This window comes from Neovison vison, chromosome 3 (genome assembly GCF_020171115.1).
Source record: "Neovison vison isolate M4711 chromosome 3, ASM_NN_V1, whole genome shotgun sequence".
Taxonomy (NCBI): domain Eukaryota; kingdom Metazoa; phylum Chordata; class Mammalia; order Carnivora; family Mustelidae; genus Neogale; species Neogale vison.
In genome coordinates this window covers 233,098,291-233,111,334 of record NC_058093.1, presented here as the reverse complement: position 1 = coordinate 233,111,334, position 13,044 = coordinate 233,098,291, and the positions used below count along the sequence as shown (strand labels likewise).

Genomic DNA, 13,044 nt, shown 5'->3' with positions numbered 1-13,044 from the left:
TTGTTTTTGTTTGTTTGTTTGTTTTTTGGGGGGATAGGTGAATCTTTTCTTAGATTACTGAAAAAACACCAAATTTTAAAAATAAGTCTTAAGAAATATGTTATATTAGGGGCACCTGGGTGCCCAGTTGATTAACTGTCTGTCTTCAGCTCAGGTCCTGATTCTGGGATCCTGGGATGGAGCCCTGCATCAGGCTCCCTGATCGGCAGTGGGAAGCCTGCTTCTCCCTCTTCCGCTGCTTCCCCACTCCATGAGCATGTGCTCGCTCCCTCGCTCTAATAAATAAAATATCTTTAAAAAACTGTATATTCGTATCACTATATCATACACCTGAAACTAATATCACACTGTAGGTTAACTAACTGGACGTTAAATAAATTTTTTAAAATGTTATCCTAGAAAGAAAAGGGAACAAGATTCCTGGCAAATAAGCTCTGTGGCCTTCGTCTCCTCACCCGTAAAGAAAAATAAGTACTAAAAATCCACCTGAGCCAGTTTCCAGCTCCAAATCTGTATAATACTGAGTGCTTTCCATGTACCAAGAATGAAATGTAATAATAAAAACCCAGTATCGGGGCACCTGGGTGGTTCAGTGGGTTAAAGCCTCTGCCTTCGGCTCAGGTCATGATCCCAGGGTCCTGGGATCAAGCCCCACATCGGGCTCTCTGTTCAGCAGGGAGCCTGCTTCCTCCCCTCTCTCTCTGCCTGCCTCTCTGCCTCCTTGTGATCTCTGTCAAATAAATAAATAAAATCTTTAAAACAAAAACAAAAAAACAGTATCTCAATTTTTAAGGAAGGTATTTTTTTTTCCTCCTTTTTTAGAAAGATTTAATTGGGGCACCTAGGTGGTTCAGCCAGTTAAGTGGCTGCCTTCAGCTCAGGTCATGATCCCTGGACCCTGGGATTGAGCCCTGCATCCGGCTCCCTGCTCCAGAGAGAGACAATCTCAAGCAGGCTGAGCACGGAGCCTCCAGTGCCTACAGGGGTAGCAGGGAGACATGGGACTTGATCCCAAAACCCTGAGATCATAATCTGAGCTCAAACCAAGAGCTGAATACCCAACCGAATGAGGCACCCAGATGCCCCCTCTCCTTTTAATAGGTGTCACAAATAAAAAAAGTTTTTAATAAAAAAACTGAGACTAAGAATGAGTGACCTGCCACAATTATTCAAATAGCTCACCACTTCTAAGGGCCAATGACTGTTTCAACAGAAAGACTGTTTCTGCCCTCACTGCTCTTAAATTTTAGTTACCAAGGGGTGAACCTTGATTCTAGCCTAGACTGGGGTTACCAGATAAAATAAAGGATGCCCCATTAAATGTGAATTTCATATAAATGAATAGTTTTGTTCCATGCAATTTGGGACACATTTATACTTTAGTTATCAGTCACTGTTGATCAGAAATTCAAGTTCAGCTGGGCATCCTATATTTTTACTTGCTAAATCTGGCAACCCTAGCAGAGATTTAACTATAAAACCCTTCCTCAGTCCTTTTACTATATCTCAGTGCTCTAAAATATTACAGTTTATATCACAACACAGTACATATACATTAAGTCAAAGAGTTCTTTAAAATCATTCTTACCTCTAAGAATACAATGCATTCTAGTATCTTCTATTCTTTTTCATTTTTCTAGAAATGCTTGTCATGACTCACTAAAGTGATTTTTACAATTTATTAGGGGGTCCTAATGTACAGCTCAAAAAATACTTCTTTGAAAAATATGAAAAACAATTTACCTTTGTGTTGAGTCACTATTATAAGCCCATCAACTAACTATATTGTGCTATAAAATAGTAATGCCTCAGGCTGAATGCCTATAGAAGGCATACAGCTATAACTTAGAGTCAAATGGATTCTTTGAGTTCTTTTGTCTGTTTTTTATAGTTTTCCAATCTCTTCACTTTTTGTCACACAATTAGTATTTCTTATTGCTGTCAATATGTTTGCCTCTAAATGTACCCCTTTCTGGGGCACCTGGGTGGCTCAGTTAGTTAAGTGTCTGACTTGATTTCAGCTCAGGTCACGATCTCAAGGTCGTGAGAATAAGCCCTGTGTCAGGTTCCCCACTCACAGAATCTGTTTGTCCCTCCCCTATCTCTCAAATAAATAAACTCTTTAAAAACGTAAGTAAATAAGTTTTATTTCTCTATGGCTGGCAATCTGTAAATCAAAAATGTAAGCTATGTACAATCATGTGTAAAGTAAAAGCAAATAAAACTCTGAAAAGAGGCCCTGAAGAGCTCCCCTTTCTGTAATCTACACAATCTTCAATGTAAAAACCATAGGTCTTTACCTAATTTCAAGTGTTTCAGGAACAAAAACAGGTAACTACATACTGTCCACAAAAAGGATTTTTGGGGAAAAAATTATTTTGAGCCCCAAAGGAAAAATGCACAATTTGATTCAAAACTAACCTCTCCCTTCTTTTTAAACTAAAACTATAATCAGGATTAATTTTGCCTATTTACAAGATTACTATTGAGAATATTATTTAATAATTCATAAAACCAGTAAGAACATAAAGTGGCAATCAAAAATATTTGACTACTGACAAAACTGTCAAGTACAACACTCTACAGTTCTTATATGCTTACTAAAAATCTGCTACATTCATTTATAATTACATCACAGACAAGTTTCATGCCACAAAGTGATAGGATTTACAAAGCCATTATAGAATGCCATTTTATCCAGTTTCCAAAATGCAGTTACGTATTAATCATGGCATGAAATTGCTATTTTATAGACACTTCAAGGCTCATAATATATGCAATCTACACCAGAGTATTTTTAAATTAAAAGGAATTTCCAATTTTCACATGACAACTGCAAACAATTTTCAGCAAATAAAATCTAAGGCCAATAGTTGTGGCAAATTTTCACTTCTTTTTTTCTTTCTAAAGATTCCATTCATCCATTTGACAGAGAAAGCACAAGGGGGAGTAGCAGGCAGAGAGAGAAGCAGGCTCCCTGCAGAGCAAGGGCAGGCTGATGTGGGACTGGATCCCAGGACCCCAGGACCGCAGGATCATGACGTGACCTAAACCGAAGGTAGTCACTTAACCAGCTGAGCCACCCAGGTGCCCAGTTGTGGCAAATTTTCATTAGCAACCACAGATTCATAACAATACTAAACTATTAAAAATAATAAAACCAAGGGGGGCGCCTGGGTGGCTCAGTGGGTTAAAGCCTCTGCCTTCCACTCAGGTCATGATCTCGGGGTCCTGGGATTGAGCCCCACATCAGGCTCTCTGCTCAGCAGGGAGCCTGCTTCCACCTCTCTGTCTACCTGCCTCTCCGCCTGCTTATGCTCTCTCTTCCTGTCAAATAAATAAACAAAATCTTTAAATAATAATAATAATAATAATAATGAAACCAAGGACTTAACATTTAAGTAGATTTCATGCCACATATGTACAAAATTGCATGTGTCTTCCAAAAAGATAAAAAACTAGACCTCCTATTTCACTGAGCCAAACTTCAAGGTTACAAAAAGATACCCTGAAGGTCGACTGTCTGTGATTGTCGTATTCTTTAAAATACACAGGATAGGGGCACCTGGGTGGCTCATTGGTTTAAAGCCCCTGCCTTTGGCTCGGGTCATGATCTCAGGGTCCTGGGATGGAGTAGAGCCCCGCGTCAGGCTCTCTGCTCAGCGGAGAGCCTGCTTCCCCGCCTCTCTCTGCCTGCCTTTCTGCCTACTTGTGATCTCTGTCAAATAAATAAATAAATAAATAAATAAATAATTTTTTTTAAAGATTTTATTTATTTGACAGACAGAGATCCCCTGCTCAGCAGGGAGTCTGTTTCTCCCTTTGATTGGTCTCCTCTCATGCGGTCTCTCTCTCTCAAATAAATAAATAAAATTAAAATACATACCGTAACTATAAAGTCTATGTCTGCATTTATTTAAAGAGAAGAATATAGGGTGCCTGGGTGGCTCAGTGGGTTAAGCCACTGCCTTCGGCTCAGGTCATGATCTCAGGGTCCTAGGATCGAGTCCCGCATCCGGCTCTCTGCTCTGCAGGGAGCCTGCTTCCTCCTCTCTCTCTCTCTGCCTGCCTCTCTGCCTACTTGTAATCTCTCTCTCTGTCAAATAAATAAATAAATAAATAAATCTTTAAAAAAATAAAAAATAAAAAAAAAAAATAAAGAGAAGAATATAATAAAATTCTACAAATAAGTTGTTTTGGTCAAGTCCCCCAACTTCTCAAAGGTTAGGGGTTCTTCCCTTCTAAGATTTTCTGTTATTTCTTCCTGCTCTAAAATTCTAGTTTTAGGAGGAAAATATTTTAAAAGACAGACAATATATACTCTTGAAGCTGCAACAGTTATGTACCATATGATTCCATTTTGTTTATTCTATATATGTTCACAAAGAGTCTGAAAAGATGAGCTCCAAACTTCCAATAACAGTATGTCAAAGGAAAGATTGTGGGTGATTTTAAAGGAGTTTTGGCTTTGTTTTTCTGATTCTCTGTACTCTTTTCTACAATGAGTATTTAAATCTTACTGTTTTTCAAACTATGAGACAGAACTTTCATATATAGATAAGGCAGTACCTGTACAAAGACTATTTATTAAATTTTTTTATTTTAAAAAAGATTTATTTTTGCACATGCGCAAGAGAGCGCACAGGTGCACAAGCAGCGGGGAGGGGCAGAGGGAGAAGCAGACTGCCCGCTGAGCAGGGAGCCTGACATTGGGGGCTTAGGCTCCATCCCAGGATGAAGGTGGACACTTAACTGACTGAACCACCCAGGCACTCTCTATTAGTTTCAAGAATAAATCTGTTCTGTTGAGTCAACATGGATGGACTTAGAAGGTACTATGCTAAGTGAAAATAAGTCAGACCAAGAAAGACAAATACCATATGATTCCACCCCTTGCATGAAAATTTTAAAAATAAAAAATAAATAAATAAATAAATAAACAAAAAGCAGAATAAGAACTATAAATACTGAGAACTGATGGTTGCAGAGGGTGGGGAAAAAAATGGGTGAAGGGGAGGAGGAGATAAAGTCAGTCACTGGAGTAAAAAGAGCATAAGGAATACAGTCAATGATATTTTAACAGTGATGTAATGGGACAGATGATAACTGTACTTGTGGTAAACATGGCATAATGCATAGATTTATCCAATCACCAAGTTCTACACCTCAAACTAATGTAACATTATATGTGTCAACTATACTCAAAAAAAATAAGAAGGTCAAAAAAAAAAAAAAAAGAGAGAGAGAGAAGAAATCTGTTCTGGACACTGGTTCAAGTACATTTCTTCTCTCCATTATACTACAGGCAGGTTAAGATCTGCTGAAGATCCACAACCATGTTCTATACATATCTTCAAGTCACAAAGCTTGAAATCTTATATATATACATATATATACACATATATATGACATAAAAATCTCTTGAATTAATTGGTGTTTTAAATAACAGGAAAGCGGTTTATGACACCACTCCTACAAAACTGCAAATCTGCTTTGTTTGGCAAGCACCTCAATGGAGACTACTACTATTCTACATAGAACATTTATCTTCAAAAGCAGAAGAAATTCTTTTTGAGTAGAAAAATATACTTTAAGGATATCAAAAAACACATTAAAATGCAGCTCAACCTATTCTAAGTAATGCTAGTAAAGGTCACACATTCAAAGGTGCCTACATTAGATTCTAGATTTGGATGCTACAACCTTTCAAAGGCTTGATACCAGCTTCACAGTCACTGATAAGTCAATCTTCTGATAAAAACATCCCTATTTTCGAAGTCTAACATCTAAGCAGGCAAAAAAGACTCAAGAGGAAAGAGCACCCTACTTTTATTTTAGTAACATTCTTGCTAAAATATGAAAAAGACCACTGTACAGACCTCTTAAAATCACGATATGGTATCAGTCATAAATGACCCAGATGTGCTTCAAAAACAAAAAAACAAAAACAAAAACAAGTACTTTCACTTAAAAAGATACAGTAGCAGGCAGGCCTGTTAATCAACTATATTGTAGCTGAAGTTACTACAATGATTTCAAATAGCTACAGAAACAGGGTTTTGTTCAGCCTCAACTCTTTACATATCAAAACGCTATCACTATCTATCCAAAACGGAAAACTACAACTCCAGGAAAAAAATCTTACAGAGACTTAAAATCCCTTTCAAGGTATAAAAACACACTTTGCCACAGTGAAAATAAATTCTAACACAGCTGTAGCTACACAAAACAACAATAAAAAAATTAGATCCTCCTTTAAGTCGAAACATATGGCTATTAAATAGCTATGATATGAGTTAACATCCCTCGTGTAAAATCTGCAAAATTATAAGTCTAATTAGACACAGAAAATACAAACTTAACATTTAACCAAAAAAGGAACACCATAACTGACACCATTAATGTTTTGACTTTTCAAAATGCAAATCTTTAAGCAACCATAGGATTACTTTTTCTGACAAAGATCTGATCTAGGTTTTTTTTTTTAAGATTTTATTTATTTGACACAGAGAGAGAAATCACAAGTAGCCAGAGAGGCAGGCAGAGAGAGAGGGGAGGAAGCAGACTCTCTGCGGAGCAGAGAGCCCAACATGGGGCTTGATCCCAGGACTCTGGGATCATGACCTGAGCCGAAGGCAGAGGCTTTAATCCACTGAGCCACCCAGGCGCCCCCTGATATAGGTTTTTGCCCAATCCAAAAAAGTCTATTTTCTCTAGGTACTTAGGATGAAAATTAAGTCAATTAGGTTAAAATACATAAGTCCATTAGAAAAACAAAAATGTACAGCTTTTAATAGCCATCTACAGCTTGCCTCTGATGACTTCGATTGTCAATTAACTTTTCTGGTCCAACTGCAAATGTGGTTTTATCAATACCCACTTAAAAGAATAAGTTAACAAAGGAATGATACAGTTTAAACCTTCTAAGCTACAAATGGGACCATATGACTGACCAGTCTAGAGTTAAAGCAAATGGCTAACTACCTCACCATCAAAACTCTGCTCTAATCTTACCTCCTCAAAAAAGCCTCCCCAATCCACTTAAAAGTGCAACCCACTCCCTTCCCTCACACTCTCATATTATATCCTTAATCTGCTCTCCCCTAATCCCATAGCTCTTACCTAATATTATACATAGTTTGCTAATTTAATGTCTCAATTAATGTCTGACTCATCATGTTAGAATGGAAACACGAGGAGAGCAGTTATCTTTTTTATTCATTGGTATATCCCAAACACTTGTAACTGCCTGTACATGGATTTTCAATAAATTTCTATGTACAATGGTGTCAATGTTTTAGGCTCTTCTAGACTATATTTAAAGAGACGAATGTCTCGCAGATTCTTAAATGAAAACTTACACTAAATTGCAGCATAATTTCGAAGTTGCAGTGCCTTAAAAGAAAGAAGCAGTTACGAAAGTACTAAGTTGAAAATGACTAAAATAAGTTTTTACTCACATTTAATCCTGTATCCAAAGACATTCTAATGTTGTATTATTTAGGTTTAGGAATGGGTAACAGAATGGGTAAACCCATTATTTTTTTAAACAGGAAAGGGAATGTGGGAGAGGAAGAGATATAGGTTAGCCAGAGATAATTCCCAACAGTGCCATGAAATTATATAAACGTCAACAAAAGTGACTTGGTCACAGGCTAACAGCTAATAAAAAATACTTTTAGATGAATGAGGGAGATTAACAACAACAAAAGCTTCAGAACAAGTTTCTCAGGACTTGCATTCCTCTACTTAGAGAAGTATGAGCACAATAGTTAAACCATGTATTCTCATTAGTGTTAACAGTTACTGTTTTCAAAGCATCTTCCCTTATATTATTTCATTAAGTCCTCAGAGAAACCAAATTCAAATTCAAGTATAAATAATCAGGTAGCTAACAAAAGTACTTAATAATGTATTCACTTGACAGTAAATGCAATTTTTCCCTTGAAAATCCCCCACAGTGTCTGACAAAGAAACCATTCTATAGAAGAGCCACCTTCCTGGCAATGGAAACTAACACAAGTCTTCTCAAGAGTAATATGGCACAGCTAGCAAGAGCCATAAAAACCTTGAAGCCCTTTGACCCAGTAAAACCACTCCTGGGAACTTTCTCTAAGGCAATAATTAGACTAAAGTCAAAAGCTATTGGTATAAAGATGTTTAGTGTACCACTAACTATAATAATAAAGATGTAGACACCCAAATCCCAACAGTTGAGTGGTTAACCAAAAACCTAAAGAAAATTTATATTACAATGCTAAACAGAAAAAAAAAAAAAAACACAAGATAACTTGCACAATCATTAAAACTACATAAAAATGAAAAGGTAAAAACCGAAAACAAGATTTTGATTAACAGATTTTAATATTATGGGTATGTCGTTCTAAGAGAAAACGGTAACCTTCTAAAACATATATGATAATTTAAGGCAAAATAAATTTTTGAAAGCCATAAAAAAAACACTATTTTTTAAAAAGTCAAACATAATGAAATGTTATTTAAAGAAGACATGTGAATTTCTTGACTTTCAAGAATATTCTACTATCTCTAAACACGTCAAACCCAATGCTGCATTTTCTTTCTTTACCCCTGGCCTCAGGGACATATTTTAACTGCTGACAAACACAAACATATGTAAGGAGACCTTAAAAACTGTAACCAGTTTACAAAGAACCCAGCAGCAGTGGTTCAAAATCCAAAGGAACTCTAACGTGAAATCTATGTAATAAAAGTACACATTATATGAATCCAATAAAGAGAACTTCACATATCTATCAAAAAGAACAAGGGCAAGAATTCCATGTCTCAAATGAAAGAACTTAAGGCAAAGAAGAATTTAAATTAATCTTAAATGTAAAGACTCAAAGAACAGAAAACGCTCTTTGGTACTAAAACATTCCAAATATTTTTGATCATTCAAGCCACTCTGCAACAGATTATAATTTTTAAGCCTAAGGAGAGCGGTCGCAACCTAAAAGCCTAAGTTTTAATTTCTAATTATATGAACAAGTAAAATATATCTACCAAATCTCTATGATACCTGAGAAGAAAAATACCGTGGATCCTTTTCTGTAAAAATTAGGTACAAAATTTGTCCATTTTTCACTGTGGATACCACTGAAAAAGGGAAACTGAAGTTACAGAATCCTAAGTGGAAAGAGCTGGGAAAATAAGCACTTTATCTGAACTAGTTAGGGTAAGGTTAACGTTTGAGGGTGGTTCAGAGAAAGGACAACTGTGAAGGGGAGGTAGGGTAGAAGTAAAAAAACAAAAACAAAAATACAATGTTCGTCCTTCCCCCCTTGAAAGCAGGATTCCTTAAAAATCAGCCCGGATTCATCCTGAAGGGTAACTTCTCGGGCCATAAATGAAAATTCTTTGAAAACGGATCGCTGAAAACCTGTTTTCAAAAAGAAAACTCAGTGCGCGGAAAAAAAAAAAATCCCTTATCCCACCTTCTCAAGCCCAGGATGTCTATTTCCGGAGGACCCTCGTCACTGACTACCAACCCCGCCTAGGTCTAAGGGAGACAAGGCAGTGCCGAACACGGATGGGCTCGGGGCACAGAGGAAATAGACTTGCGTGCCCTTGGTGAGCTCCGGCGGCACTTCCCAAGTTAAGGACACTGGCCACAATGGAATGGAGTCTATTGACATTTGCTGCCCCGTTTGAACACTAAGCATTTTCTTAGTTCGTGAAATACGAACTGTCAACCACCCCCCCACACACACAAACCCTCCCCAACAGGCCTTCCCGCACAAACACACTCTCCAAAGTCAGACCCGGTTAGAGAGACAGCACACAGCCCCCAGTCCCTACCACAAGCCTAGGTTTATGGGGAAAGAGGAGGAGACGACGCAAGTAAACACCCGCATTTCTGCTTTCAGGAATCCCACCACGTCTCCAGATGCAATCCCTCTCCCCTCGAAATTCTATGAATTGGGGCGGGGGTTGGGGAAAATGCGCAGCGTGCCCGCTCCTTGCCACCACCAACCCCCTCTGTCCCCGATCTGGCCTGGACTTCGGACGCACGCCTGGGTCCTGCCCTCGCCCACCACTATTCAAAGGCGCCTTCTCGGCCTCGGAACAGCATTGCGGATCGGCCACCACCCGCGGCGGAGAGGCCTTGCGGGGGAAGGAGGGAGGCCGGGAGGGGACCGGGCACTCCCCACCCCTTCCTCAGGTGGGGGAGGGCGGAACGCTGCAGGAGACTGCACAGAGCCCCACGATTCCTGGAGTTCTGGAGCCCCCGCCGCTACCTCAGATTTAAATGGGGAGGGGAGCGGGGACCACTACCCACCCACCTCAATCCGGTTCTTCGAGCTTTCCCAGGGCAGGGGAGTGGGGTGGTTACGCACACCAGACAGACCCTAACGATTCCAGATGAGCCCCGTGGCTGCCCCTTTAACGGACAGGGGGGACGCTGCCCTAACTTTCCCCCTCCCTTGTTATTCCCCAAAGGGGGAGTTGGCAAGTTTCAGGAGACTGAACCAAAACCTAAAGACCATTCCACGTTAATATTTAAACGCGGGAGGGAGGGGAGTGCGGGGGGGCACTGCCCAAGCATCCCCTCCACGTTGGGGCTAAAAGAGGGACAGGGGCTGACAATTAGTGAGACCTGTAAATCCCTCCCGAACACTTAAATGGAGAGGGGGAGGCTGCCCAGTCCTTCCATCTTGACCGTTTGGGGGAGGGGGTGGGGATGTTGCAGGAGGCTGGACACAGCCTGACATTCCCGGAGGGACCCCGCAGTGCCCCCCCATCCAAACCCCGAGGCTCCAAAGGGGAGAGGGAGCCCCACCCCCACTGCGGGCCCCCAGCACACCCCACCAAGCCTGGCCGGTCACAGGGCGGGGACGACGGTGTGGGCCGCGGGGGAGGGGACTGGAGGCCTGAGCTCGTCCAGGCCCGGAACGGAGGGGGCTGGGGCGCGACACCCACCTGCCCAGGCCGGGCCGCCCGCCGCCTGCGCTCGCCGCCGCCGAGGAGGAGGAAGCCACCGCCGAGGACGACGAGACTGAGGACGGCGACGGCGCGGCGGCGGGCGACGTGAGAAGGCCGCCGCTGCCGCCGGGCTTACGGGCATTGGCGGCCGCGGGCGGCGGCTGCTGCTGCTGCTGCTGCTGCTGCTGCTGTTGCTGTTGCTGGGGCTTCAACGACATGGTGAAGGGCCCATACACCGGCCCGCACGCCGGGCGGGGACAGCCGGGAGCCGGGCGCGCCGAGGAGACGCCGGAGCGCGGTGGGGACGCACGGGCGCCGAGCGGGGAGGCGCGGGATGGCGCGGCCGGGGGGGCGCCCGGGCCGGCTATGGGGAGAAGGAGGACGACGAAGGGGCGGGGAGGCCCGCCGAAACCGAGGAGCCGCCGGGAGCCGGGCAGGGACGCGCCGCCGCCGTTGCCGTTGCTACCAAAACAGTCTGAGGCGGAGGGAGGCGAGCGCTGCCCGGAGGGAGGGGGGCCGGGGCCGGGCGGGGGAGGGGCGGCGGAGGGATACGGGCCCGGAGCCGCGCCGCCGCCGCCGCCCCGCCCGCCCCGCCGCGCCGGCCGCGGGAGCGAGCGCCGCCCGGGCCACCTGGCCGCGGCGAAGCGGCGTGGCTCGATGGCCGCTGCGGGGCCCCGAGGAGCTGCGGCCGCCGAGCGCATCGGGGGTCGGGCACACAGAGGCGCCGCGTGGCGATGCTGGGTGGGCGCGGTGGTGCGGAATGGGGACTCTTTACCGGAAGTCGGAAGGGTCGGACGGAAGCAGAACGTGAGACGACCCCGGGGCCGGGAGGGACACGTGAGGAGCGGGCGCCGCGCTGGGCTGCGTTCGCGGGGGTCGGGTGAGGGCCCGGCCGGCGGCCCTGCCCGGATCCGCCCTCCTCGAGGCGGGTCTGCCCTTCGGGAGGGCGTGTCTGTCTTCGCCCTCAGGGCCGGCCTAGTCTAGAGGACGGGAGGGAAGCGTTTCTTCCCCGCCCCCCAGTAATCCTTCGGCGTCCTCAGAGTACTGGGAGAGTCCGTGTTTACCCCCACCTGATGCAACCTCGAACGTGGACTGCGAGTCCCTTCAGGGCGGAGACTCTGTCTTGCTACGTAAGAAGCATCTAGAACACAGGCATCCCATAGTTGTCTTTGTATCCCCAGCACCTGGCACACAGTAGGTTCTTACCGCGTCACTGAATGTCTAAAAGGCAGAACCTTTTTTCCCTTGCCAAGACTAACAACGAGGTTGGAGTCGAGCAACCTCTCCGGGCCACCTACATCTGGTTACCTTTTCCCCACTTTTTTCCACCCCAGCAGCACACAGGAGCCAGAAAACTCTTTTGGGTATCTGACCTTCATTTGAACCCATTTTCCCTCACTTGAACTTCTTTTTTCCTCATTCATGAGACTCAAAAGGAAATGTACGTGATTGGTAGAGCTATGGATAATGGGGTCTCCCTTGGTGGAGACAGAACAGACCTCACAAGAATGTGTGAACTTTAGACCTTGGCCCCTTTAGAAGTTTTACTTTAACTTAGATTGCTAGCCAGCACAGTAATCCGTTTTTTAAATGTGTGGCAATTAAACTGGAAGCTGATAGATTTTTTTTGTTAAGAATTGAGGTTTTTTTGTTTTGTTTTGTTTTTGTTTTTTAAGTAAAATTAGTTAAGGAGTCTGACCAGAATTGTCAGATAAAGACTTTAAAAAAAAAAAAAAAAAAAAACCTTGGAGAATGATTAAACCACAAGTCTCCAGGAGCCAAATTGAAATTAATCTCCTAGATAGTCCAGGCAAAAATTAACATTAATTCTGCAAGTACTTGAAAAATAGGAAGTCAGCTTTAACTCCCAACTGAGGTAAAAAGGTTGAGAAGAAAAAAAAGTATTATTTTAAACCAACAGTTGCAAAATGCTTTAAAAATTAACCCAAAGGAAACAGATTAAAAAAACAGAAGAGAGGGGTGCCTGGGTGGTTCAGTTGATTAAGCCTACGCATTCAGCTCAGGTCCTGATCTCAGGGTGGTGGAACTGAGCCCCACAGGGGCTTCTGGCTCAGGAGTGAGAACACTTTCCCTCTAACC

The 13,044-nt window shown here is 43.0% G+C and overlaps 1 protein-coding gene across 6 annotated transcripts in view; it reads right to left on the bottom strand.

The window, feature by feature from the left end:
• ATXN2 (ataxin 2) overlaps positions 1–11,424 on the bottom strand; it is a 114,258-nt gene extending 102,834 nt beyond the window's left edge. For 4 of the 6 annotated variants that reach the window (XM_044244269.1, XM_044244266.1, XM_044244268.1 and 1 more), the window contains exon 1: positions 10,942–11,223. In XM_044244269.1, coding sequence (XP_044100204.1) covers positions 10,942–11,162 — 221 coding nt within the window. In that variant the 5' untranslated portion in view covers positions 11,163–11,223. Of the gene's footprint in view, positions 1–10,941 lie in introns of all 6 variants that reach the window. The other 2 variants (XM_044244264.1, XM_044244265.1) reach the window with 1 other exon arrangement.
• Positions 11,425–13,044: the final 1,620 nt, after the last annotated feature.